Source organism: Scedosporium apiospermum (genome assembly GCF_000732125.1).
Source record: "Scedosporium apiospermum strain IHEM 14462 chromosome Unknown SEQ_SAPIO_0055, whole genome shotgun sequence".
NCBI classification, from domain to species: domain Eukaryota; kingdom Fungi; phylum Ascomycota; class Sordariomycetes; order Microascales; family Microascaceae; genus Scedosporium; species Scedosporium apiospermum.
This window is the reverse complement of record NW_015971756.1, coordinates 309,509-335,569: the sequence shown is the minus strand read 5'-3', so window position 1 is coordinate 335,569 and position 26,061 is coordinate 309,509. Positions and strand designations below refer to the sequence as shown.

The window sequence follows — 26,061 nt, the reverse complement described above, 5'->3', positions numbered from 1 at the left end:
GATTCGAGAGCCATATATAAAACATATAAGAATCTCCCCGTCAGGGCTGGAAGATTATTTCTTCGCCCATGCCTTCTCATCAAAGAATTCCATTCCTCTTGAGCCATATGCTGCGACCCAGCCCTTGATACCGCCTTCGAGATACACGCTCTTGATGTCTTTCTCGCCAACCTCGTCGAGGTAGTCTTGCACCCAGCCAGCAGCCCTTGGTCCCCGTCCTCCGCAGCTTCCTATGATGCGGAGCCGTCGTTAGTAAATGCAAGCTCGCACTATTACATATTATCATGACTCTCCCTCACGACACCATATCAAGGCTCAAAAGATAAAAATACTAAGAAAACTTACCGCAGTAGAAAATAATCTGTTCCACGCCAGCCTGCTTGCAAAGTTGGTATATTATCGCCCTCGTCTGGTAAATCGTATGAGCGGGCAGGTTAATAGACGAGGCAATGGTGCCACCCTCATAATCCGTCCGGCGCACGTCGACAAGAAGGAAGCGCCGTTTGACGTTGGGGCCGCCGAGGGGTTGCGCTTCGAGGTCTGCGAGGACGGTGGAAGCGGGGACGGAGCCGACTTTGGCTTTGGGCTCGCCGAAGGCCGCCCACCAGGGGGCTTCTTTTTCTTGGGTGGTAGCCATTCGAGGTGGAAATGTATGTAGATGTCTGGTTTGAATGGTTTTAAGCGCACGCGATCTTGATGTTGCGGAGTACAGGATCCAGCAATGAGAGTTGGAGGATCCACTGGTGGATTTGTGGTTCGGGTTCGGGACTCGGGTGGTTTTGGTGGTTAGTCTACGGGAGCCCCGCGCAGCAGAACGCAGCATGATATCCGCGGAGGGATGGCGTCAAGAGACTGATTCGCTTCTCCTCCAACAAGGAGCAACTGACAACTTCCCAAACACTCTGATGGTGTTGTCCTGGAGAACGTCGACTCGATATGTCACTGTCACTGGTTCGCTGGACTTGCATTGAGGTCAACAGAGGATACAAATTAGGTTGTAGGTAGAACCTCTCTTAGATTTGATGGCTTATTAGAAACGTAGACTATACAATATTTTTGTCATCTGGTCATCAATTGCCTCTATTCATCTGATCTAAAACCAAATGCTGGCCGCGGAAATGCGGATCAGAAGGCCCTCCACTCAAGTGTCTACCAGCTAGGCTGACCTGGACGTCGGGCGGGGTCATCACTAACCCGGCACCCTGAGAGACTGTGAATTGTGAATGCGTCAAAGCTGCATGGCGAGAAGCAATGGACATGAATGAACCCAATCTCGTCCCCGCAGAGAGTTGATTCGCTGCCATTTAAAGACCTGGACTCGAATCTTCAGGGATGGTGGGGCGGTCTGAGGTACTAATACCCTAATCCGCTATACATAAATCGGAGGGGTTAAAGTATACAATACATACGCGACGGTTATGGATTTTGCCCAGTCAAAGCTTGGAATTTCTCAGCTTCTCCCCGTCCAGGCAGGTCAAGGTGTGTGCTGCAACTGCAGAAGCACAGGCATCAAATCAATCATCTAACATCTCAAGTATGAAGGAATGACAAGTCGAGTCATCTCGATTAATCCCATCTTGTCCGCAGCCAGTCAATCCTCGATCTGAACAAGCAAAGCTAGCCTCGACGGACATGAACTCGCCTGCCTCGACATATGCCTATGCAAGCGGAAATTTTCCCCAGGCACAAACGTAGTGCCGCCTCGACTTAAATCATAAATCTCGGTCGTCGCCAATTTAGCTCCAGACTCCAGATATGCCTCTATAATTTTTTTTTTTCTTCCTAGCCTTATCCTTGTCGTTCTCGATTTAAACATCACTCATCATCACCATCACTTGCCACCTTAGACCCTTGACCTGTCCTTTTATTTCTTCTCATTCATTATAGGAATCAGGACCAGTCTTCTTTTCATTTTATTCTCCAGAGAGACATAGCCTTCATCGTAAAGCGGCCCCTGAACCCTCTCCTCTCATTCTTCCCTGCACCCCGCCATCCTTGCTTCAACCCCTCCAACCGCCTTGGCCACATCTACAGCTCGCACTCATCCTCGCGCTCATCCTCGTCCTCATTATCATCAACACCTAACCCCAGGTAGGGCTTGGCAACTGCCCTTCCCCCGACTATGGCCACCTCAATGGCATCCGCGCCTGTCGATGAAGACTCGAAAATTGAACTCTACAAAGATGCGCTCTACGACGCCTGCCGCGCCAGCGGCACAGATCAGAGGCTCTTTTCTCAGCAAGAGCTTCTCGACCTTGGGGCCATCCCCGCCAACGACCTTATGATTCTCAAGTCGGTACTGCAGCGACTTAACGATGAGCGGTTATTAATCTCGTGCCAAGGGCCCAACGGCCTGGCCTTCAAATGGCGAGAGCAGTCTGAAGCTGAGAAGTACGTACCTCCTTTCCCCCCTTTGCTCAAACGGATCCTCATCTTCCGCCTTGACCCCTTCCAAACCTGCTATCGCGCATACCGTGTCTACGGGGCCTTAGACGACGCGCCATGTTTCTTACCCGCCGAGTTGATGCACTGACATGTTCTTACAGGTACAAGAAGTGTGGTGACCAGGAGCAGGCGATGGTCTACTCCGTGATTGACGATGCAGGCAGTGATGGCATCTGGTCGCAGACAATCATAAGGAGATTGCAGATGCACGAAAATGTCTTTAAGGCGGCCATTAAGCATCTCATCCAGAAGAAGCTCGTCACTCCCTTCAAAAGCGTCGAGCATCCTAATAAGAAGATGTACATCAAGGCCTCTCTTCGCCCCTCAGAGAAAGCCACCGGAGGCCCATGGTTCACAGATCAGAATCTCGACGAGGCCTTCATCGACGCCCTACAGGCTGTCATTTACGATTTCATTAAACGACAGAGCACCTATCGTAAAGGATCCGGTGTGCATCGTCAGCAGCCCAGGAAAGGAACAATTCGAGGAAGCGCCGAGAAGGTGAAGAAGCGCACAGCAGACCAAATGAGCACCGATGACCCATCCACTACTAACACGAAACCTCCCGCTCCTGCCCCCAACGCGGCGAGGGAAAAAGAAATCCTTCTCCCAATGCCCGCGGGCTATCTCGACTACCCCACCGTCAGCGATATCGCCAAGATCCTCTCCAAAACGAACATTACCAAGACCGTCCTAAGCGAGGAGGACGTGCAAAAGCTAGTCGACGTCCTCATTGCCGATGACCTCGTCGAAGAGGCCTTCGTCACGGGGAGGAAAGGTTACCGCATCGTCCGCCCCACGCAGCAGAGTCTCGAAGGCTGGGCTGTAAAACAGGGAACCGCGGGTGAGGACATCGAGGCCGGTCCAGATATGTACCGGAGTGGCTTCAGTCGCATTCCCTGTGGCAACTGTCCCGTCTTTGACTTGTGCGAGCCCGGAGGACCTGTTGCGCCGAGTAATTGTGAGTACTTTCAGACTTGGCTTGGAAAGGACTGACGGATAGGGGGAACTGCCTAACGGGCATGGCAAAGGAAGAGGGGGCGGGGATGGAAGAGAGAGGAGAAGCATTAGTGAAAGTGATATTGCATGACTATTACGACTAGCGTCTGTATTCAAATGTTCAAAAAGCGCGGAACGGTTTATTTTCTGCAGGGCTGGGAGGTCTTGGATCTATTTGGCGGCATTGGTGTGCCCAGATAAGGGCGCACAGAGTACTATTATACACAGCGATTTCTACCAGCCTTCTTTGGACTGTCAGACTACCGCTGTCATCTAACGAAGATGGTCTGACTGAAGACCTTCACGTCATTGATCTTTTCTAAACAAGAAATAAGCAAAGAAAAACAGAAAAAATAACAGATTTGAAAACCCTCGCGTTCCCGCCAAGTTTTAACAGTGTCAAGACCACAATGCTCTCCCCGGAGGCACATCAGGCAAGGCCATGGGATAGACAGACTTGTTCAGTCATGGCTGTCCAGTCATAACATTAGCAGAAGCATCTCTTGCAGAATGACCCCGAAGCGCCACCGAAAGATGGACTGACCGTCATCACATTCCATATTTTTATCCTTATAGCGCCAGATAATGGAAAGGCGCAGGACCTTTCTCTCAAGGCCTACTTTTTGTCCTGTCACCTCGGCGATGAACCGGTTTAAACTGATAGAACCTGCAAAGATAGAAATAGCACATATATCATTACGACGCGCGTCTCAACCCAATATCTTCGCAATCCGTCTGTGGGTGGCGGGCGCTGTAGGAGTTAACCACAATCGGCCTTGGCCTTTAGGCCGCGCAATCCCTCCGCCCTTCTCTGAGCCTGCCCACCACCTCCCAGAGTCATCCGATTATGGATGGGGTTATCCCATGGAATCCATCTAGGGCTTGGTGCAAGAGAAGATTAATGGAGACGAGGGGGTGGACAACCCCCAGTCCCCACTAACAATGTTGGGAGGCCGGAGCAGGTCTATATCTTAGTAGGATTATTCAACAGGACAATAACTCGAGGAATTAGCTTTACCACGCTATAAGGTAGTGTTATTAGTATTTGATTCGACACAGGATGATGGTGGTGGCGGGCGGGATGTTGCCCTGCCGGCTGTTGAATTTATCCCGCGATCCCGCATCTGCGCTTCTTTATCTGCCGAGAAAGGGTGGGTGAAGGGAACCAACCACACGGGTTTGGTGGGGTTCAACCACCTCCTTCGAATGAACTACGGAATATTCTATGCTCTTGTCGAGTGCTTCAGCTGATAGTGCTAAGGGTAGGGCCGAAAGCTGGTGGCGTCTCTGTTGCTGAGGAGACTTTGACAACCTCCTTGGCGGCAGAGCTCCTGTTAACCACTTCTTACCGCTCGATGATTGTTTCTCCACTATACACTTTCCCGATTATTTCTCCTTTTTTTTCTTATTTTCGTTTACACTGGCCTTTGCTAAGGAGATGGCTGGAATCGCCACCGCGGAGAGGAAGAAGCCTCGAGCTCTTATCCCTGTTTCATATCTTCTCGTGGGCCACTCTTCGCCTCTTAACCACCTAGACTATGCTGATTATGATGGGGATATCCACGATAATACTATTCCACCCGTGATACACGGCCTTCCTCCTGGTCATTATTTCGCTCAGGAATCTTGGCTTCCCTCGCTTACACCCACATCCTTCCCCCCCGCTTCTCGGGAAACATCCGCGAGGCTGGAACGAAAGATGGGCCGCGATGGGGGGGCCAGTTTTCCTCTCTCGCCACATGAACAACACTTTCCTATCTAACAGACTAAGCTCGTGGCTGGCCCCATTGGGGAGGTAGAGACAGTTTACAGACTCCGGCATATAGGTCTCGTGAACACATCTGTTGCTCTCAACTTGAAGATAAATAGCAGTCTGATCCGGTCGTGAAAATCATTCTCTCCATTCTTCTCTCATCAACACCAAGCAAACAAGCAAGATTCTTCCTCATATCCAAATATTTACCCCCAGGAAGAAATAGTTGGCATTGTGTTTTCACATCATCAAAATCCCATTTTCTCACACACACACTTCTCTCTGAAGATGCCCCCAAACCGCCACTACCTCCTTCTCCTTCTTACAGGTCTCTCTCAGGCCCAACGCTTGGCCAGCCTACCTAAGGGCCTCTACGACGATGAAGTATCCATCTCGGCACTCACCTACGCCGACGTGCTCCAAGTCCGTCAGGCCCCCGCTGGTTCTGGAGGCTCTGGCGGCGCTGGCGGATCCAGCGGACCTGGTGGTTCCGGCAGTGGTTCCGGTGGCTCCGGGGCCGGTAGCGGCCCTCCAAGCAGTGGCGGAAGCAGCAGTGGAGGCGGCAGCGGTGGAGGCAGCAGTAGTGGAGCTACCAGGTGCGCCTCAAACGAGATAGCCTGCGACTCTACCTGCATCCCTGCAGGTTCGACATGCTGCTACCAGGGAAACAACGCCTTCTGCGGTGCCAACGAATACTGCACCGGCCAGAACACGTGTTGCCCACTAGGCTCGGCGTGTCCCGGCCCCGGGATTTGTGCGCCTGGTACCGTGAGGTGCGGAGTCGGGTGTATTCCCGAGGGATTTGTCTGCTGCTCGAACCATTATTGCAAGTAAGTTTCATCAAGTCCCTTTTCCTTCTACTTAGGAAATTTTTAAGAAAGCAAGAGCCAGAAAAGGTTAACATGTGATGATAGTCCCGGCGACGCTTGTTCTGCTACGGGATGTACGAGGGCCACTGCCTGTTCTGCTAGAACCATTACTGTTACCGTTACGGGAGGTAGCGGAGGCGGAGGCGGCGCCTCTACTTCCCGGGGTGCTGCTCCGACTGGTGGCGCAGGCGGTGGCGCTGGAGGCAGTGGTGGTTCTAGCTCCGCTCGTCCCCCTTCTTCTAGCGGCGGTGCAGGTGCCGGTGCTGGAGGTGGTGCCGGGGGCGGTGCGCCTCCCAGCTCTACTCGTGCAGCTGCTCCCACCGGCGGCTCTGGTGCTGGCTCTGGTGCAGGATCTGGTGGGGGTGCAAGCTCCGGTGGTTCTGGCGGCGACAGGGGAGTGACTCTTACCTCTACTTCTCGTGGTGCTGCGCCTACGGGTGGTGCTGGCGGTGCTGCTCCTGGAGGTAACTCTGGCTCTGGTGGCGGCAGTGGTGGCGCTCCTGGCGGTGGGTCCGGCGGTTCCGGGGGCTCTGGTTCTGGTGGACCTGGCGGCTCTGGAGGTGCAGGCGGTTCCTCTGGCGGTTCAGGCTCTGCTCCTGGCTCTGGCTCTGCTCCGGGTGGTGGCGCAGGAGGTCCTGGAGGCTCCGGAGGCTCGGGTGGTTCCGGTGGCGCGGGTGGCCCTGGTGGATCTGGCGGATCTGGTGCTCCAGGCGGTGCTGGGCCTTCTGGTGGTTCTGGAGCGGGTGGACCTGGTGGGAGCTCTACCCAAACCGCCCGAGGGCCTGGGGCAGCTCCTACATCTGACGCTCCCGGGCCTTCTGGTGGCTCCGGCCCTGGATCTGGTTCCGGAGCTGGCGGACCCCCAACCTCAGCCACTCGAGCTCCCAGTGCGGGCTCCGGAAGCGCTCCTAGCGCTGGTCCCTCAGCTTCGTCGGGGCCCGTCATTGTTAGCTCCGCCTCCTCGGCCTACATCAGGTGGGAAAATGCCATCGTCGCCGTGGTTGTTGGCGCCCTCCCCTACATTATGTGAGAGATCTGCCTGGGCAAGAATCCTCTGGGTTATCGCCGAGGTCGGTAGATGAAAGGTACCACTCTGAAGTGGAATTTGGATGGGTAAATGAGGATTTGGTCGAATGTTCAGTTCTGTCTTTACTTGCTTTGCGTTTTGTTCTTAAGGCCGGGTGCACGAGTAATGAGATCCAAGATAGATAGATGAAAACGAAATTACGAGTTCACGAGTATTGAAAGAACACCTCGCCGCAAGAAACAGTGGGATAAAGTGATCTTCGTTTTGCGTGGAAGTCTTCGGCTTCACTGGTGGGGGAATCGTTAACTCCGGTCGGAGCCAGTCCCGATTGCTTCGGTGGTCGACGTCACTCTGGCTCGGCCGACAGCTCCGTGGGGTCATCAGTGGGGTCGTCAGTTGTGTGCAGTTGCATGTCGAACGCTTTTCCACACCACCTGGACCCCACCTTCCGACTCGCACGGACCAGAGGGGTGCGGGACGAAGCTCTACCGGCTCCGGCCAATCAGCATTGGGAAGCGGAACCATCGAAGGAGCTAGAAAGATGGACAGGATCCATTTGCTGCGTTCAGCCTTCTCATTCCTGGCGTTGGACCATGAACCGTGGTTGCCTTCCTTTTGCGTATTTCTTTCCTTGCAGTTCCCTCCCACTTCTTCCCCCCAAATCTGACTGCAATTATCACTTCTCTCTTCCTTAGGACATTATAAATATCTATTCTCTCTATTCAACTTTACAAACATCAATCTTCAAACTCTCAACCCCGCAGACAGCCACCATCGTCATGGCAACCGCAGACGAGCTCAAGGCTCAAGGCAATCAGGCCATTGCCGCAAAGAACTTTGACGAGGCCATGTGAGTTGTCTGAGTTCTTGAGCAACTGGGTATCTATCTGTAAGATATCGATCTAACCTAGGCATATTCTGTTCCAGCGACAAGTTCACGCAGGCCATTGCCCTCCAGCCCGAAAACCATATCCTCTACAGTAACCGCTCTGCGGCCTACGCCTCCAAGAAGGATTGGACGCGTGCCCTCTACGATGCCGAGAAGACTACAGAGCTTAAGCCCGACTGGGCTAAGGGTTGGGGAAGGAAGGGTGCCGCACTACACGGCAGCGGAGATCTTCTCGGTGCGGGGGACGCGTACGAGGCTGGTCTTAAGGTCGACCCGAACAATGCCCAGCTCAAGAGTGGTCTTGAGTCGGTGAAGAGGGCGATTGAATCTGAAGGTGAGAATTCGAAATGAATTTTGTGCAATTTCTCCATTCGTGGTACGTACACACACAAGTACTGACTCGAGCTGTGATCTCAACAGGTGGCGACCCTGGTGCTCAACTTGGCAATATGTTCAAGGACCCCAACTTGCTGCAGAAGCTTGCTGCCAACCCTAGGACGAGCGCGTACCTCGCCGATCCTTCGTTTGTGCAAAAGATCAACGCTTTGCGCGACAACCCCAAAAACGCGCAAGACATTTTCAACGATCCTCGAATGATTCAAGTCCTTGGTGTCCTGATGGGAGTGGACATGAACGTCGTTCCCCCCGGTGAGGATCCCGAAGCCTATGTCCAGTCCCGAGAAAGGGACAACGACACTGCGATGGAGGACGTCCCGCCTGCTCCTAAGCCCGCGGCGAAGCCTGCGCCCGAGCCCGAGCCGGAACCAGAGGAGCTTGATGAAGATGCTCTGGAGAAGAAGAAGGCCAAGGAGGCCGCCGACAATGAGAAGGCCCTCGGAACTGCGAGCTACAAGAAGCGCCAATTTGACGATGCTATTAAGCATTACAGCAAGGCGTGGGAGCTCCACAAAGATATCACCTACCTCAACAACTTGGGTGCTGCCTACTTCGAGAAGGGCGACTACCAAGCCTGTATCGATACCTGCAGCAAGGCTGTTGAGGAGGGCCGAAGCATCTTTGCTGACTTCAAGATGATTGCCAAGAGCTACGCTCGTATCGGTACTGCGTACGAGAAGCTCGGTGACCTCCCTCATGCCATTGAGAATTTCCAAAAGTCGCTTACCGAGCATCGCACGCCCGACGTCGTCAACAAGCTCAGGTCCGCTGAGCGTAACAAGATCGAGGCCGCTCGAGTGGCGTACATCGATCCCCAGAAGGCCGAGGAGGCCCGCGAGGAGGGCAACAAGAAGTTCAAGGAGACCGACTGGCCCGGCGCCGTAGCCGCCTACAGCGAGATGATCAAGCGCGCCCCCGATGACCCCAGGGGCTACAGCAACCGTGCCGCGGCCTTCCTCAAGCTCTTCGAGCTTCCCAGCGCCCTCGAGGACTGCGAGGCCGCCATTAAGAAGGACCCTAAGTTCATCCGCGCCTACATCCGAAAGGCGCAGGTGTATCACGGTATGCGGGAGTACTCCAAGGCCGTCGATGCCTGCGAGGAGGCGGCAAGGGTGGACCAGGAGAGCCACAATGGTGCCAATGCTAGGGAGATTGAGCAGCAGTTGCAGAAGGCTTATGGCGCTATGTACTCTGCGCGCGAGAACGAGACGGAGGAGCAGACGAGGGAGCGTCTTATGCGCGATCCGGAGGTGAGCCACCTTTTTTTTTTTTTTTTTTTTTTTTTTTTCCCTGTTTTACTAACTACATGTTACTCTAGATCATGGGCATCATGCAAGATCCCGTCATGCAATCCATCCTGCAACAGGCGCAGTCGGATCCCGCTGCTTTGGCCGAACACATGAAGAACCCTGGCGTCAGGTCCAAGATCCAGAAGCTTGTGGCGGCTGGTGTCATCCGCGTTGGACGGTAAATGATGTATGCTATTTGTAGTTCCGTGTTGCTTTTTTTTGTCTCTCTCTTCCTTTGGTTTTTTTTTTTTTTAACCCTGGGGAGAGATAACTCAAGGTGGAAAAGTCATTTCTTGTTTGTAAAAACAGCTTATCGCATAGGGAAGCTTGAATGGAGTAACGTTGATAGTTTGATGATTTGATCACGTCATATTCGAAGATCGAAGCCGTGTGTGATGTTCGAGATGGATGTATTTTGTATTATGTTGGGGACCCATATAAACTTGTTCGTAGTATACCTTCGCGGATCAGGGAGGATATGTCGGAGGGAAATCGTCCCTGAACTTTTATAATTGGGCAAAAAGTGCAATTAACCCGATGTTGACGTGTATTTTCTCAAGCAACTAGGGTTGGGAATTGGCAAGCAACTCAGTAATATAGATAGAGACATGTTCGCTTGGTATTTATAGGTAATAGGTTTCGATTCGTTGTTTCCTTTCACGAATTTAACAAGTACAAGCCCTTCCAAACTCCAGATGACCCGGACCAGACGAGAAAGCGAAAAAAAAAAAAAAAGGAGATATCAAAAACTAAGTGTAGGGGGAGGAGAATACATAACTAATTCGAGTGTAACAATGAGCACCATTTACAGGAGATAATTATAAAAGGAAAAGATAAAAGGGGAGGAAGAACGAGGCATTGCAAAGCTCTAAATCAAGCCAGCCCTAGCAGCCTCACCAGCCCCGTCCTGCACTAACTCCTCCATCCTCTTCTTCCCCCTCCCAATACCGCCCTCACCGACACCCATCCTCCTAGCGACGTAGCGCTGAGCAACGATGCCCGTGGCAAGGGAAAGGGACTCCTCGACCCACTCGGCAACCCACTCGCGAGGGTCAACGCCGCCCGCCTCGACGATCTCCCTAATCTCCTCGGGCGTGGTAGCGGGGAGATAAGAAGCAGCAACAGCCTCAGATTGGGAATCGGTGGTGGTGTCGTCGCCGGATGTAGGGGTCAAGGGGGAGGGGGCATCGAGCCACTTGATCCAGCGGGCGGGGATGGACTGGCTGAGGGTGGAGTACTCGATCTCGTGGACGGGATCGAGGATGAAGACGGCGAAGCAGACGAGTTCGTCGGGGAGCTCTTGGGCTTTGATGGTCGAGTCCTCCTTTTCCTTCTCGACAGCCGCGGTGCGCGCGAACAGGGCGTTATCGGCATCGAGCCCGACGGCCTGCACGGAGAGGAACAGGTCCGACGTACGCACAGGATTCGTAGCGCTCAAGGGTTCCGTAGCGCGCACGCGTGCCTCCTCGATGCCACCGCGCGAGGCGAAGTACTCGTTCGCGTAGCCCTCGGCGTTGGCGCGGCACAGCTTCGTGGCCTCGCTGAGGCCCTTGACGATGCCCATGTCGCGAGGGGGGTCGACGGCTCGCCACCAGGGTCCGTCGCGCCAGCCCGTCGCGTCTTGGCCGGAGGAGCGCTTGCCGGTCATTTCCTGACCGCGCTGGATGACGAGGAGGTCGCCGCCTTCGACCTGGGACATGACGCGGCCGAAAACGTCGTGGATCATGGGGTCGAGGGAGGGGTAGCCGACAAGGTCGTGGGTGATGTGGATGTGGAGACGTTCGTGGGAGCTGATGGGCGGGGCGAGGGTGTGGAGGATGTTGGTGAAGGTGGGCATGGCTCGATGTCGGAGTTCATCGCCTGTTAGAACAGAAGGTTATTCGTATTAGTTGGCTTTTTTCCTTTTCCGTAAAATCAATAGCTTTCAAGCAGTGACGGTGGAAGTTGGGCGAGATGTTAGAGGGGCAGGGGGGGCTGTACCAAAGCCTCTAAGCACACCAACGTTTCCCTTGACCTGTTCCGTCCACTTCTTCGCCTCCTCGCTCTGCTGCAGATCCTTCACAGCAGCCTCCGCAGTCTTCATAGCGGCCGTAGCCGTGCTAAAGATATTCCCCCACCAACCACCCCCTTGCTGAGCTTGCTGCTGCTGCTGCTGTTGTTGGTGCCCAGCAGGTGCCTTCTTCTCCGACTCGTACAAATCCGAGCTCGTAGCACTCGGCGTGAAGCTCGCACGAAGCGAACTCGCGCTCTCCGTCGACTTGCGAGGGACAGACCTATCCTCGACGGATTTCCGTCCGGGGGTCCCCTTGGCGCCGGGGTGGTCCCTGATCCTCGGGGTATGGGGTCGGGAAGGTGGGGTTTGGGCGCTCAGCTCGTTCTCGAGCTCGGCGAGGATGTCCTGGTCGGCGATGGCTTTGGCCGCGGCGGAGGTGGGCTTGGGCTTGGAGGATTTCTTGCTGGCGGTGTCGGGGCCGATGCCTTCGAAGAGCTCGCCGAGCTCGTCGTCGGTTGGGGCAGCTTTGGTGCGTTTGGCGGCGGCCATGGTTGTTGAATTTGGGCTCTTGGTTGTGAAGGGTAGCTCGTTTGAAGGGAGAATGGAAACGGTAATTTAAAGTTGAATGGAGGAGGTGGTTTTAAGCCTTTGTCTGGGCAACAAAAGGTCTGACGTTAATGTTCAAAAGATTGCTAGGATCAGGTCGGTGTTGTTGGAACTGGAGCCTGCATGTATAATGTATGATGAGGATCAAGTCACGGGATGATGATGAGGGGCCCTGTATGAAGTACCATGACGGTTGCGTTCAATTGTTAGTTTGCTGAGTTTAGTGGAATGTACCACATAAGTGGAGTGGACGCTGCGGAGGTACATTCTCGGGTCCCGGTTTAATATTTGATTTGATGCAGGGTCACTTCATGTTGGCTTTAATTCGACATGGTCCGCCTGAACCGCCATCGGGTTTCCTGCATTGAAACATTTGCTGCTTCCAACAAGTCAGTGTGTTGTGGTGCTTGAAACCTGGAAAAGTGTAGAGAGGCTCTGCTGAAAGTCTCTCGTATTTCTTCATTCCATCAAGGACTTGAAAAAGACGCTTTCTTGATTTCCATGTCGTCTTATTTTAGGATGCCCAAGTAATAAATGTCAGGGATTGGCCCGTTTGGCTCTTCTCGGACAAGGTCGAGGGTGTTAGAGCTCAATGAGGTTAACACCGAATACAGTAAATTGGGAAACGCAGCGGACACTGTGGGGGACCGAAATCTACAAGAACTGAACCATTTTTAAGTCCACAGCAGGATTGAAGGAAGATCCAAGAAGATTTCAACACAAAAGCGATTGGGCTCTCTGGCTCCAGAAGATTGTGTTAAAGGCAAGGCTTTTGCTAGCTGGGCCGCTATGAAGTCTGCAGACGCAGATGCCACATTGATCTGTCATAGACCCATACTCCGTATTGCGTATCGTGTGTCTCGTCAGGTGTATTTGGATCTCCAGTCCAATCCACAAATGGCTGAATGGTGCCACGGATAAGATCCATTCCCCATTCCGCATTCCAACCCTAGGAGACACAAGGCACTTCTGTTGTGGGCCAGATTTGCTTCAATGCCCATTGTAAACTTACTGCTATATCCATGTTGATGCATCGAGCCGTAATATGTGTTTACCAGTTCAATCGAAATCTTACAACAGTCCTGCTGTCATACCATCTGCCAGTAGCCCGTTTGCAGTACTTGACTCGGTACGGTACGGAGATAGTCCTACGTGTCAAGCGTCAAGCATCAAGCGTCAAGCGGGTACGAAGGTACGAAAGTACGAAGGTACGTAGAGAGAGACTGCCGGTTTTGGAAGTCGTACAGTACGAGGAACTGTACAATGAAGACCCTGCGTGTTAATGACCAAGGTTTGCAAAGGCGGATGATGGGGAGCGACGTGTTGGGATACCCGGATGGACACTCTCGTGGGCGCTCTACTTTATCGGTTACTGCGCGATTGAATAGAAGAGCTAGATGATTCTCGTGGCCTACATGATCCATCGAGGGTGTAGGGTCGATGCAGCGCTGCCGAATATCCTCGGCCGGGTTCGTCTTCGAAATCAACAAGCAGCAAAGGGGTTACATCACGGGGGGCGTGGGCGCACTGTGCAAGGGTATCGGATGAGAGTGGGCAGCCAATGAGAAAATTCCAGTTTTAAAGTGGCCAAAAAAAAGGGGAGACGCGGAGCCCAAATCAGCTTGTACCGTTAAAGTGTGCGGCCCATACAGCGGGTACTTCGAAGGAGCTTAAAATTCGCTGTTAGTGCACTTGCGAACCCACTGAAGCTAACAGTGCCAGCGCCAAACAGGATGAGGCTCTGGGTCTGGCCAGCCTGACCGGATCTCAGCGACTAAGACTTTTTTGCCCACTTTCACTTGCACTCTCGCTCGCACTTGCACGAGATGAGATGCCGCTTGCAGCCCTTCCTTGATATCACCACTCGCTCCTTCCCGCCAACCCGCTCCGCAAAAACAAAGGCTGCGCTCGTCAATTCACGAGAGCTTTAATTGTTCATCTTTTCGATTTTTTATTCATCGCGCTTCTCTCAATAGACGCGCATTGCCACGCTCCTCTGGTCTTCCCTCTTCTTATTTCGGAAGAGAGAGCCCACAACAGCCACGCGAGAGAAAAGGTCAGTCTAATTTTCTCGCTCATTACCGTCGCCATTCCGGCAAACCTGCACTCTCATACACTGCAACACCTCAACGCTTCATGCTTCCTACACCACATACACGCCGATTCCATCTTCTATCACTTCTCGTTCCCTCACTCTATTCATTGTCATCTCCTTCTTCTGAGTCCGCCCATCCGCCATCCTTTTTCCTGCATCTCTTTATTGCCACTATTACCGGCTCTGCTGGGTCTAGTGATATACATCCCATCCACACCAAACATCCACTCCGTGTCAAATCTCGCCCTCTTTTCATCCTCTTTTACACATCCGCTCATCGACATATCCCTCCTCTAGACACCCTCAAACATCTTCTACTGTCCGAATCCGGATTATCTGGGTGCCAAGGAACATCGCCTTCTATTTTTAAGAGAGCATCTATTTGAGTAAGTCGTCTATTTTCTCCTTTTCCTGGTTCTCCGGTCTGCGGCTTGGGCCTGCCTGGACCGCCGTAGCCTGCAACGATTCCCTACATCCACGTCTGTTCCCGTCCTCGCGCCTATTTTTCTCATGCGAAGGCGCCATCTCCTCGATTCAAGGAATCGAATGCTTCATTTTTCTCGTTTTTCCGCCTTGTTGTCGTTGTTCTGGTGGCCGCCGAGTTCTCCGCTGCCCCCTTCCACGTGTTGCACCACGCCTGGGCGAATTTCCCATTTTTACTGCCTTCCGTGACATTCTCCATCTACACACAGCACAACGTCCACATCCACATCCACCCACACATACACATCATCTCCCTCACCTTTTCCTCCAGCTGTTGCTGCCTTTATTTCTTTACTCCAGCGCCCCGTCCCCCCCTTTCCTATTCTTCTCTCTTCCTCATGGGCACGTCGTCATAAAGAAAGAAAACACCGCCTCATCCTCCCTGGCAAACGTCATCTTACTTTTACCATCTCACCCTCTTCCCCTTTGCCACATCGTTTTAACCGTCTGTCACTTTCCCGAGCCTCGCGCTCTTTCTTTCTACTCAAGCTTACGAAATCTAACCGATCGGATAGTCCTCATTGATATTAGTGACGCATTGCGTTCTTTTTTTTTTTATCATCATGCAGTCGGCCCGCGGAGGAAAGCCCCGGGGAGCCGGTCGCCGTAAGACGCTGCCAGCTCCTGTCGGGTCTGCCTCACAGTCGGCAGAGTATCAACCCATAGATACGGATCCCATTCAGCCACCTGCCTCCCTCCCTCGGAAGAGGTCAAAGACCACTGAGTTCTTTGATGGTGCCAATGATGAGCCTGAAGACACGAATCAAAAGGGTGGCCACTCACTCCGTAGGAGGACTCGGATTGATTACACTTTTGAAGAGGCCAATGAGGAAGCCACTCCAACTCGCGTTAAGTCCCAGGTTGGTCCCGCTTCTGCTTCTACTCGCGGCCGCAAGAGGAGGGCCGACCACGACGACGAGGTAGACTTCGGTCCGCCTGCTAGGCGGCGCGCCACCGCTTATGAAGTTCTTCACTACGATGGCTCTCCAAGGAGGAAGAACCCTTCTCGAAGGACTGCGGAGACTAAGTCTTATACCGAATTCGCCGACGAGAACGATGTCAAGGATACCATCGAAGTCGGCGGACGTCTAAATGAGTCCGACTATCATGAATCGTCTTCGCTGCTCCAGCCTTCCGACGATGGTAACGGCGAGCCTCCCCATTCCCCAGTCCAGGACGCCCTCCCCGAACATTTCGTCATCAAGTTCCCCCTCCCTTCAGAAGCCCTTATCAGGGAGGCCGAGGCTCTAACCTCTCACATTACCAAATCCCCCGAGCCCATTGATATTGATCCTCGCCTACACGCGGACGCCGGCCTTTCCGAAGAGCATGCTGCCATGCCGCCCCAAGTTTTCGAAGAGAAGGAGCCCGTCTCTCACGCCGTGAATGAGACCGACCAGGATCAAGTCCCACCTGCTGAGAGCACCACTACTGGTGCCGAACTCCCTTCTTCAGTTGCTGCAACAAGCGACATCCAAGCTCCATCTGAAGAGCAGGTCAGTAGGCCGCGTGGCCGTTCCATGGCTCCCCGAATTGAGCTGGAGCAACACACCGGGAGTCAAATCCTCGATGATTCATCTGCGACGACCCTTGCAGCCATCGATGCTGGCAGATCCAAGTCCGCACCTCCAATGACAGCTCTTACCGGCTCTTCCATGGCAACCGCAACCCCTACGGTAGTTGATGCTCCGGTCACTGAAGTCACAGAAAATCACCTTGAGAGCGAAAAGACCCAGTCAGAAACCCAACCGGAGATCCAACCAGAAGTCCTCCAGCCCGCTGAGTCTACCAACATTGATTCTGACCAGTCAACCACCGATACAACTGTCGCCATTACTGTCACGCCTCCCACTGACACTGACGACGCGGCTACGAACATCGCCCCGAAGGATGCAATTGTCCCTAAGGAACCATCTCCTTCGGACGCAGTTACGACCGAAGCCAAGACTGTTGGCGAAAGTACTGTTGTCCCCATGGTTAAGGAAATTAAGCCCGAGAGCCATCCTACGGTCATCGAACCTCCTCAAGTCCCCGCTGCCCCTGTCAAGCCTTGGTCGCATTTAACACCCCATCTTGAGGGCCAATGGGTCAAACACCCCGAGAGCCGCCTGCCCCAGATTGGCGAAGCGGAAGTCTCGAACGGCAGCGGAAAGACATTCTCCACGCCTACTACTAAGCCACTTGACGGAGACACTACTATCCAGGCTGACGATGATGCGGAACTTCCTGTTGATGCAGACCAGGAGGATCCTGACGAGCCTGTTGAGTCTGGCGCGGCGTCGCCCGGTCTAGAGCCGTCCACCCTGAACTCCCCCGTTCCCGATCTCAATCACGCCACCGCAGCCAGTAGCCCTGCTGCGAACGAAGATGATGATCCTGATGATGCGGCGACTCAAACCCCTGATGAACTCCAGACGCAAAAGTTCTATGAGTATCCCCGCCTCAGGGATACCGATGAGTTTAAAGAAGTCCTCCAAAATTACAAGGACATGTCGGACGAGGACCTCTATGCCATGTGTGCCCATATCGATGGCGCTCTAGTTGCCTTGCAAGAGGAGTACCTCCAACTTGGCGCCATTGTCGATGATCACGAGAACATCGAACGCCGCAAGGCTCATGATGAAGCCTACGAACAGATGGAGAAGAGATCTGCGAAGGTCACTCGCAAAACTTTTGTTCTTAAGGGCTACCGAGCCAAGATGACTCAAGAAGAGAAGGAGACTGCGTATCAGCGCCATCAGGACCGTATCCAAGCCGCTGCCTACGGCTTCCGGTACGACAGTCATCAAGCAAAGGTTGGAAAGCAAGATCCCATCGCCCAGCGATATCCTGGCGACATGGAAGATGGCGGTGAACCCCGCCGAACTCTACGCAGTGACCCACTTCGATCCGCTAAAGCCACCGAGGCCGCTGATGAAAGCGGCCCGCATATGTCCGGCAAGCGCATCCGGAAGCCGCGCGAATTGTTCGATCCTGCCACCGCCGCTACCAGTCGGAGCGCTACTCCTGTCCCCCAGAGACGCAAGCGTGGCAGTCGGCTCGTCGAAAGTTATACCGAGGATCACGATACACTCGCTTCTGCAGCCCAGGATCCGACTCTTATCAACGGCGTTTCCGCTAACACAACTCCCCACACTGACGGAAGGACCAAGCGAGGTCGGGGCAAGCGAGCTGCCTCACCTACTGAGTCGTTTCTCGCAACCTCATCATCCGCTGCAGGCGATGGAGTTAACCACGCTCCTCTCCACGATGAAACTATGCAACCACCTCCCGCCAAGCGCATTCGTCGTGCTACTAATAAGGCACAGCAAGCTGCAGCCAACGAAGCTGCAGGCTCCCGTCATCCTGCCGTCTCTACAACCAATTCCCACCACCACTCTGGTATCTATCTGAAGGAGGAAGATGATCATGAGGTCGAAAATTCGCCCCCAAGGAAGAATCAACGCATTGTCACTCTCAAGCCGGGCGCCAAGAATATCAGGGCTTTATCCAACGCCCCGTCCGCCGCGAGCACGACCGAGGACTCGCGGCCTGGTACTTCCTCGTCGGTCTCTAGTGAAGGCTCGGCGGATTCATCATACTCATTCCGTCCTAAGCGTCAGCGCAAGTTCCGAGATACGGGTGATGAGTATGCTGAAGACCAGCAGCCCAAGACCAAGAGAGCCAGAAGGGCGACCAAGAAAGCCGAGGAGAGTAGTGCCAACCACACCCTACAGCTCCCTTCGCTCCATGATGGAGTTGTCAGCGGCAGCAGCCAGCACGCTGAGCCCCATCAAGCGCAAGAACAGCGCCCTCGAATCAAGTTCTTGAACTCGGGAGTTGGCCCCTCGATCAACGGAGCACCATCCGGCCCTACCCCTACGATTAGCCTTACGCATCACGCTACCGATGCGACTTCGGGCAGGAAGAAGGCCACTGGGCCGAAGAAGACACCCTCTAAGGCGCCTGCCAAGGGTGCCCGTGCCCAACAACCAGTAGATGCCTCCCCGTCTGCCGATGGCCAGGGTCCCCTCGGAGGCATGAGCGCACAACAATACGCAGCTCTCTCAAAGTCCGAAAAGATGTCGCGCTCCATGAAGAGTAAGTCATTTCCATTGTTGAAGGGAGGAAAAACACTGTTTTTATTATATTCGTCATGCATTTCGTTCAATCATTCGCATACTGACTTTCTTCTTCCTCAATAGGCCGATGGGCGAGCGGGTCGATGCAGCAAGCTGTTGACAAGCGAAAGGCAACACTTGCCCGAAAGAAGGCCGAAAAGGCTGCCGGAACGAACGACGGCGACGATAATAATGCCGAGGCGGGCGAAGATGCCGCCAGCAAGGCACCCAGTGCCACAACCGATGCCACGAACACCCAACCTACGACTGCCGAGCCGAGTCCTACGACCGATACGCATTTTGCGACCGCGAAGGCTTCCAAGGGCCCCAAGCCAATCAAGGCTGCCAAGATGCCCAAGATCGCCGTCAAGGATCATAAGGGAAAGGGCAAGACCTCTCAGTAAACTGAGCAGGCATTACCGTGCACGACCTCACCATGCACATGAATCCCCTAATATACGAGGCCGTTCTCCCGCCACAAGAACGCATCGTTCCACACTTTCATTCCCTCCTCTACCCTTCCTCCCCTTCCGTCTATCTACGGTACTCGAAGAGCCAATTCCGAGGCCGCCAGGAGACGCTGCCACTTAGGACAACTTGGTACAATTCCGAGATTGTATCATATGCTACTATATACCTCTACGAAACGATTTACGATACCGAGGGATGCAACTCGAACCCTCCAATAAGACACACCGACACGATACCAGCATCATTAGACGGACAAATGGAGCTTTGTTTTTCTTTCTTCGACTCCCTCTCCTTTTCCTTGTTGTCTTATTTCTCGTCAAGGATGGACGAGAAGTTGAAATTTCTCGTCAAGGATGGACGAGAAGTTGAAATTTCTCGAGCATCGAAGCACTCACTCGCATACGCATTTCCTCGGCGCGAACACATCATCAGCTCAATGGGGGCTGTTTGGTTACCAAAAAAAGGCAGTTGGCTTTTGTCATTTTATTTTTCTTTCTCGATTAAACTGCTAGTGGTTTCGTCACCGAGGCACTAATGTATTCACTTCTTCTTTTCTGTTTGCTTTTTTTTTCTTCTTCTTTGTTTTGTTTTCTTCTCTTTTTCGTCAAGTCTCCAGTGCAATGGAAGGGGCTCAGGTGCATAATGGCGTTCGGAAAAGGGCTATTGGAAGGGAACGCAGGGATCGATGGATATGAGAAAAAGTGAATGGAAGCGTGATAAAGACTGAGGGCGTATGCTCTGGCTTTTCCCGATTTGCTATTTTTCTTTTTCCCTTCATTTTGAGGTTGTCTTTCTCCTTCTTTTCTTCTAATTAGGTACTCTGGCTAGAGTAGCAGAGAATAGAAAAGTGAAACATCGCAATCGCGCCTCGTAGTTTAAGTAGTCTCTGTCCTGGTCTAAGTAGTCTCCGTCCTGGGTGTAGAATAGTAGACGTTACAGCGATTCATGAAGGACAGGGAAAGGGGGATGAAGGACGTTCTACGGGAAATTCTCGAACAGGGCTGCTACGGCTGGAGTCTGCTTCGTCATTTGGTGACAATATGTTCTATTTCATTTTGTCTACCTCCATCAGCTCAAAACCCAAGGGTCCATTCGAGAAGGAAGGCATAGTTCAGAGGTTCGTTCCGTCGTTCCATATCCACTTCGGTTTCCGCATAGGAGAGAGTATATCCGATATAGGAGTCGATGCGGTTCGGGAGAAGGTTTAGATCGGGTTCAAGGAGATTCGAAAACCAAATAATCGGGACAAAGGAAACACACTTCCAAGAACTTCGTATCAAATGCTCGTGTCTCAAGGATATGCTTGTTCGTTGGCGGGTATGCGAAGGAAAAGAAAAAAAAGAACTTGAACTCCATTTCATGATGAAATTTCCACTACCCTTTAAGTTTATTTCCGCCCTTTGTATCCTCCCTCCCTTCGTGGTTTAGTAGGTTCCCTTTTTGGATTTTTTTCCGGCTTTAGTTTTTTTAAATTTGATTTCCCTTTTTCGCTCCAAACACCATCCATGTACCGAGGGGATTTTACATGACGACACCGGAGTTGGAGGCGATACGCTATGGGAGGAGTCAGTTTCGTTCGACGAGGAGGGGAAGAAGAGGGAAGGGGGGGTTGACGTACGGGCCATAGCTCGGCAGCCTCCTTTCCTACGGGACCGGTGATGGCAGAGCCCTTCATCTCACCCTTGGGGTTGACGATCTGCAAATCACCAACGCGTCAGTAACGAACTTCCAAGCCTCGCCATATTCTTCCTTCCGCCGACAAGAAAGTTTGAGAGGGCGGATACGTACAACACCGGCGTTATCCTCAAAGTAGAGGAAAACACCATCGAACCGCTTCCAGGGCTTGGACTGCCTGACGATGACGGCGGGGTGGACCTTCTTCCGGAGCTCGGGCTTTCCCTTCTTGACGGTGGCCATGACCATGTCGCCGACGCCGCCGGCGGGGAGCCTGTTGAGGCGGGCGCCGATACCCTTGACGGAGATGATGTAGAGGTTTCGGGCGCCGGAGTTGTCAGCGCAGTTCATCACGGCTCCGCTGGGGGTGGTTGTTAGCTCTGTTGGTCTCCTCGAAGAGGGAGTGAAACGCAAAAGCGAGTCAAGGAGTCAGGACGTACACAGGGAGACCGAGAGTCATCTTGAGCTTGCCACCGGGGGCACCACGTCTAGGAACAAGTCAGCCATTTTTTCCACCATGGATTCTTTCGCGATGCAGAGAGAAGATTTCTGTCGGTTGGCAGGGAAAGGTTTCGGCGATAGATTGTTCGGTTACGGCGGGTTCCTCAAGTATTGACGAGGAATGTCGAAATCCAATCGTCCTCCATGTAATTCTCTTTCAAGTATCCCCTCCTCAGACCAAACAGTATCATGAGATCCCTCCTCGTCGCCGTTTCGTCGTAAACCCTCAGTGGGTGCCTCGAAAGTTCGCCTCGCACACGTTTCGTCGATCGATTTATTTTTTTCTTGCTTGTTCGTATCGCAACCCTTCCCTGCCAAACCGTTCCTCGAACGACCGGGCAAATTCGAGCGTCTCCTCCAAGAAAATAAAAACACGAAACATCACTTACCCAGTCTTGGCCATTGTGACTGTAAATCAAGGGATTTCCTGTGTTAAAAGGGGAGGGGGTTGTTTGAAGGGAAATGGGGGTATCGTGGGAAAGGAAAAAAGAAGGCCTTTGAGAAAATTGATAACGTCGAATTCGTCAACACAAAGGTTCGTTCTTCGGGGGGGAGGGGGAATTTTGCCCTTGTGGGGTGAGAAACCCTACAATGGGGAATCGGCGTGGAATTGGCACCAAAGGTACTTTGGTGGGGAGATAAGGGTCACGTGGCGATAAGTGGGATGGAGACTTGTGACTTCTGTCCAAAATATTTTCTGGAGGCTCTCTCCTTTTCCCTTACGAAAATTTCAGGACCGGAGAGTCTAAGAACTCAATCCGAGACCGAGATCCGGATCAACGAGAGAGTCGGGGCCGTCCAGCATTGATGGACCTCATTTCAAGCGAAGTGAATGAACACATCAGCTTCTAATATCGAAGCCTGTATCGTGCCATTTTCTTCCGGGCGTATCGTGACTCGGAACCCTCCGACTCTTCACATCTTCACTTTTTGCTCCGCTCTACGCTCTGAAGCCTCAAGCTACCTCCCATCTCTTATCGTCGATTTCTTTTCTACCCGTTAGCAGCCTCAAAACAGCCTGGCTTACCCCGCCCTCCCACGGGGTCCAACCTCCCTCGACCACGTCCTGTGTCCCGAGACGAAGTTCAAGCCGGTCTGGAAAAGATTCTGAAGGAGACCCCTTCTGGGTTTTTCCTGAACGAATTTTTCTTTTCACTAGAAAGAAGAAAGCTGCAAGATCTAACTGGAGGATCATAGTCCGTATCCGTCTTGAATTTGCCCCTACACGGATAAGGCTCCTAGAGCTCCGATATTTTATTTCATATTACTAGTGTTTTTTTTTTTGTTTGTATTTTTCAAAGTTCATGTAAACTGTTCAATTTGAATATACGGAATGGAATTTATTTGCCTACGTTGAATCGTGTGCTTTGACAAGAAGAAAAGAAGAAAATAGTGAAAATCAAAATCCTTCATTCTATGACATGAGCGAGACTCTACCAACCACTCTTCCCCTGACCTTGTCTAATTCAACATGCTCAAATACCTCGTCGTGAGAACCGTCTCCTCCGTCGCTCCCCTAACGGGAATACTGACAACCTCCCCAGGCACAACATCCACAAGATTATCCCCGAAAACCACACCATCATCCTCACACTCAAGCGCAACCCCCTTAACCGGCACCTCAGCACTAACCTCCACCCTCTCACCCCCATCAACAAGCACAGCCTTCAACGCCTCCGGCTTCCTCAAGTGCAAATACTTCAACGGCTCAGGCCAATTAACATACCGCGCCAACTTCTCCTCCCCGCGATACAAATACGCCGCAACCACCGTGCGCGCCTCGTCGCCGGGATTCCTCACGGGCACATCCAGCGCCGCGATCTCCGTGGACCTGTTGGCGGGGAGCAGCAAGGACCCGCGCACCGTCTGCGAAAACGTCCGCTCGGCCGTCTCGACGTCCCACGCTTTCACGACGCAGTCGACCGTGACGTCCTCGAGCGCGAGGTTAGATCCCCAGATCTCCACGCGGGTTTTCGTGTCGATGTGCACGCGCGTGTGCTTATCCCGCGGATGGCGGTGCTCGCGGCGCGTGATGCCGATGCTGAGGGGCGCCATCTCGCGCTTGACGGTGTAGTACGCGTGCTTCGGTCTAAGGTAGTAGTCACACATGGACCAGCTCGTCACGGGCCAGCAATCGTTGATCTGCCACACGAGCGCCCCGCCGCAGTACTCGCGGTTGGGGCCCTTCCACTGACGCTTCCAGAGGCGGTAGGCGGAGGCGAGACATTCGGCTTGCATGAGCTGCGTGCAGTAGACAAAGTGCTCGAGGGGGTCCGGCGCGTACCGCATGTTTTCGACGAGGTAGAGCGCGATGCGGCGTTCGTGGCCTTCCGCCTTATTGTGGAAGTCGACGGTCGACGACTGCGGGTAGCGGTCCGGGTCGTCGCGGCCGAGCGGCAGGTACTGGTCTATGGTCTTCACCGAGGGGAAAGCCTGCATTCCGAACTCGGACACGAAGCGGCCCACGAGGGTGTCGAAGTTTTGGTACTTTTCTTGCGTGCCGTGCCACACGTTCCACTGATGAATGTCGCCGACCGTTGGATCGCGGGTATCTTTCCCTCCCCAGGGGCTGCCGTAGTGGTAAAACGTTCCCGGGATGTGCTCCCTGCACACGTCGTCGAGCACCTTTTCGTAAATGTACCGAGCGGGGAAGTCCGTCTTGAGCCAGCTCTCGGCGTCCTTGTTGTCGAAGTCGTAGGTGAGGTTCTCGCTCTCCTGGTACTGGTAATCCTCGTTGTTGCCGGCCCAGATGACGATGGACGGGTGATGGCGGAGGGCCTTGACGTTCGCGACGGCCTCGCGTTCGATGGATTTTAGCAGTTCGGGCCAGGCCGGGTAGTTGCCGCAGCCAAACATGAAGTCTTGCCATACTAGGATACCAAACTCGTCACAAGCCTCGTAGAAAGCGGCCTCTTCGTAGATGCCACCTCCCCATACTCGAATCATGAACTGGTTGCCATCGGCGAGGAGGCGGATCCAGTTCCGGTAGGTCTCGCGGGTAATGCGAGGGACGAAGTTGTCGGCGGGGATCCAGTCGCTGCCTCCGCAGAAAACGGGAATGCCGTTGACGCGGAAGAAGAAGGAAGTTCCAGGTTGCTCCTCAAGGGGTTGCTGGACGAGCTCAGCCTTGCGGAAACCCGTTTTCTTGGAGACAGTGTCGACTTCTATCTCATCGGAGCTGGCAAGGAGAGTGGCAGTGATGGTGTAGAGCGTCTGGTCGCCGTAGCGGATAGGATACCAGAGCTTGGCGTTGGTGATGGTGAATTCCGTTTTGGTGTCGGCTCCGGCAGCGGCGTTTATCGTCTGTGAGGAGACGGGGGTGCCATCAAGGGAGATGTCGAAGCGGACCTTGGATGCGGGGCCCTCGGTACGGGCGATGGTGGTGACCTTGACCGTCTTGGTGGTGGGGTCGACGTCCGTTTCGAAGAAGAGATCTTCTATCCTCGAGTCGTAAACCTCGAGGTTGATTGGCCTCCAGGGACCGCAGGTCAAAAGTGTCGGGCCCCAGTCCCATCCCTAGAAGTAGAGACCATGTTGGAATTAAATTTCAAGAGACGGAGACGGGAGGAGGGCAAACCGCGACTTATACGGAAACCGCTTTAAGACTTACCCAGTGGTATTGTGCCTTGCGCACAGCCAACCTAGACACATCGCCGTTCCAGCAACCCCATTTATGCTCAGGGTACTTATCCACAAGCTTGCATCCCCTCAAGTAGGCACTATCAAAGGTAATCTCAAGCTCATTCTCACCATCAGTCTTCAACTTGCCCGTGACGTCAACCCTCTCTGGCAAAAACATATTCTCGGTCTCGAGGATCACCTCGCCGTTCAACTTCACCGTCGCAAAGGTATCCAGACCGTCAAAGGCAATGACAGCCTTAGCACCCTGGGGGGCATCCGCTGGTGAGGCGAAGTGGGTGCGGTAGGACCAGACGGCCTCGCCGACCCATTGGACTTGGAGCTCATTCTTGCCAATGAAGGGGTCCGGGATGAGGTTGTGGTGGATGAGATCGAGGTGGATGTTTGTGGGGAACTGGGCGACTGGGAGGTACTCGGACGAGTCTTTGTCGACTTGTTTGAAATGCCAGCCCTTGTCGAGGGGAGTGATGGATCTCCGGGCCATCGTGATAGTTGGTGGACGATTATATTAGTGAATACAGTAAGTAGTGTGATTGAACGGAATTGAGACAGGCTCAATTGGAAAACCGGAGGTTTCAACGGCTTGCTCGTTTCTCGAGGCTCTTTCTTCCTAGTAACTTTAAATCGAGATATCAGCACAAGTCGTTGTTCCGTTGATTCTGTCTCGGTAACATGACAATCTGGATAACGCAATGATCAAATGGAAGGAAGGTGCTCCCTGGCGGGGTCCAAGACAGCTCAATGGAAGCAAGAGCGATGGAGATGGAGGGGTAGCCCACAGATCTTGCAACCCAAACAGACAGTACAATCGACTGGACAGCGCACTCACAAC

General features: G+C 53.3%; 8 protein-coding genes across 8 annotated transcripts; 4 read left to right on the top strand and 4 right to left on the bottom strand.

Moving 5' to 3' along the window:
* Positions 1–54: 54 nt before the first annotated feature.
* Positions 55–637, bottom strand: SAPIO_CDS1307 (uncharacterized protein; the record flags this gene model as incomplete). Its single annotated transcript, XM_016784608.1, has 2 exons — positions 55–230; positions 346–637. 2 exons carry the CDS (start codon positions 635–637, stop codon positions 55–57), a joined length of 468 nt encoding a protein of 155 aa, XP_016645724.1.
* Positions 638–2,122: 1,485 nt separating this feature from the next.
* Positions 2,123–3,895, top strand: SAPIO_CDS1306 (uncharacterized protein; the record flags this gene model as incomplete). The annotated part of the gene is made up of 3 exons (XM_016784607.1): positions 2,123–2,391; positions 2,547–3,406; positions 3,849–3,895. The coding sequence occupies 3 exons, from the start codon at positions 2,123–2,125 to the stop codon at positions 3,893–3,895; spliced, it is 1,176 nt and encodes a 391-aa protein (XP_016645723.1).
* A 1,590-nt stretch (positions 3,896–5,485) lies between these two features.
* SAPIO_CDS1305 (uncharacterized protein) lies at positions 5,486–7,096 on the top strand (the record flags this gene model as incomplete). The annotated part of the gene is made up of 2 exons (XM_016784606.1): positions 5,486–6,027; positions 6,112–7,096. 2 exons carry the CDS (start codon positions 5,486–5,488, stop codon positions 7,094–7,096), a joined length of 1,527 nt encoding a protein of 508 aa, XP_016645722.1.
* A 776-nt stretch (positions 7,097–7,872) lies between these two features.
* SAPIO_CDS1304 (Heat shock protein sti1-like protein) lies at positions 7,873–9,849 on the top strand (the record flags this gene model as incomplete). Its single annotated transcript, XM_016784605.1, has 4 exons — positions 7,873–7,943; positions 8,021–8,316; positions 8,403–9,628; positions 9,697–9,849. The coding sequence occupies 4 exons, from the start codon at positions 7,873–7,875 to the stop codon at positions 9,847–9,849; spliced, it is 1,746 nt and encodes a 581-aa protein (XP_016645721.1).
* A 686-nt stretch (positions 9,850–10,535) lies between these two features.
* Positions 10,536–12,209, bottom strand: SAPIO_CDS1303 (uncharacterized protein; the record flags this gene model as incomplete). The annotated part of the gene is made up of 2 exons (XM_016784604.1): positions 10,536–11,527; positions 11,666–12,209. The coding sequence occupies 2 exons, from the start codon at positions 12,207–12,209 to the stop codon at positions 10,536–10,538; spliced, it is 1,536 nt and encodes a 511-aa protein (XP_016645720.1).
* A 3,198-nt stretch (positions 12,210–15,407) lies between these two features.
* On the top strand, positions 15,408–19,348 carry SAPIO_CDS1302 (uncharacterized protein; the record flags this gene model as incomplete). The annotated part of the gene is made up of 2 exons (XM_016784603.1): positions 15,408–18,924; positions 19,029–19,348. 2 exons carry the CDS (start codon positions 15,408–15,410, stop codon positions 19,346–19,348), a joined length of 3,837 nt encoding a protein of 1,278 aa, XP_016645719.1.
* A 1,588-nt stretch (positions 19,349–20,936) lies between these two features.
* On the bottom strand, positions 20,937–21,993 carry SAPIO_CDS1301 (uncharacterized protein; the record flags this gene model as incomplete). Its single annotated transcript, XM_016784602.1, has 5 exons — positions 20,937–20,969; positions 21,034–21,111; positions 21,204–21,450; positions 21,530–21,577; positions 21,980–21,993. 5 exons carry the CDS (start codon positions 21,991–21,993, stop codon positions 20,937–20,939), a joined length of 420 nt encoding a protein of 139 aa, XP_016645718.1.
* Positions 21,994–23,051: 1,058 nt separating this feature from the next.
* SAPIO_CDS1300 (putative beta-mannosidase B) lies at positions 23,052–25,713 on the bottom strand (the record flags this gene model as incomplete). Its single annotated transcript, XM_016784601.1, has 2 exons — positions 23,052–25,106; positions 25,201–25,713. The coding sequence occupies 2 exons, from the start codon at positions 25,711–25,713 to the stop codon at positions 23,052–23,054; spliced, it is 2,568 nt and encodes an 855-aa protein (XP_016645717.1).
* Between the last annotated feature and the right edge of the window lie 348 nt (positions 25,714–26,061).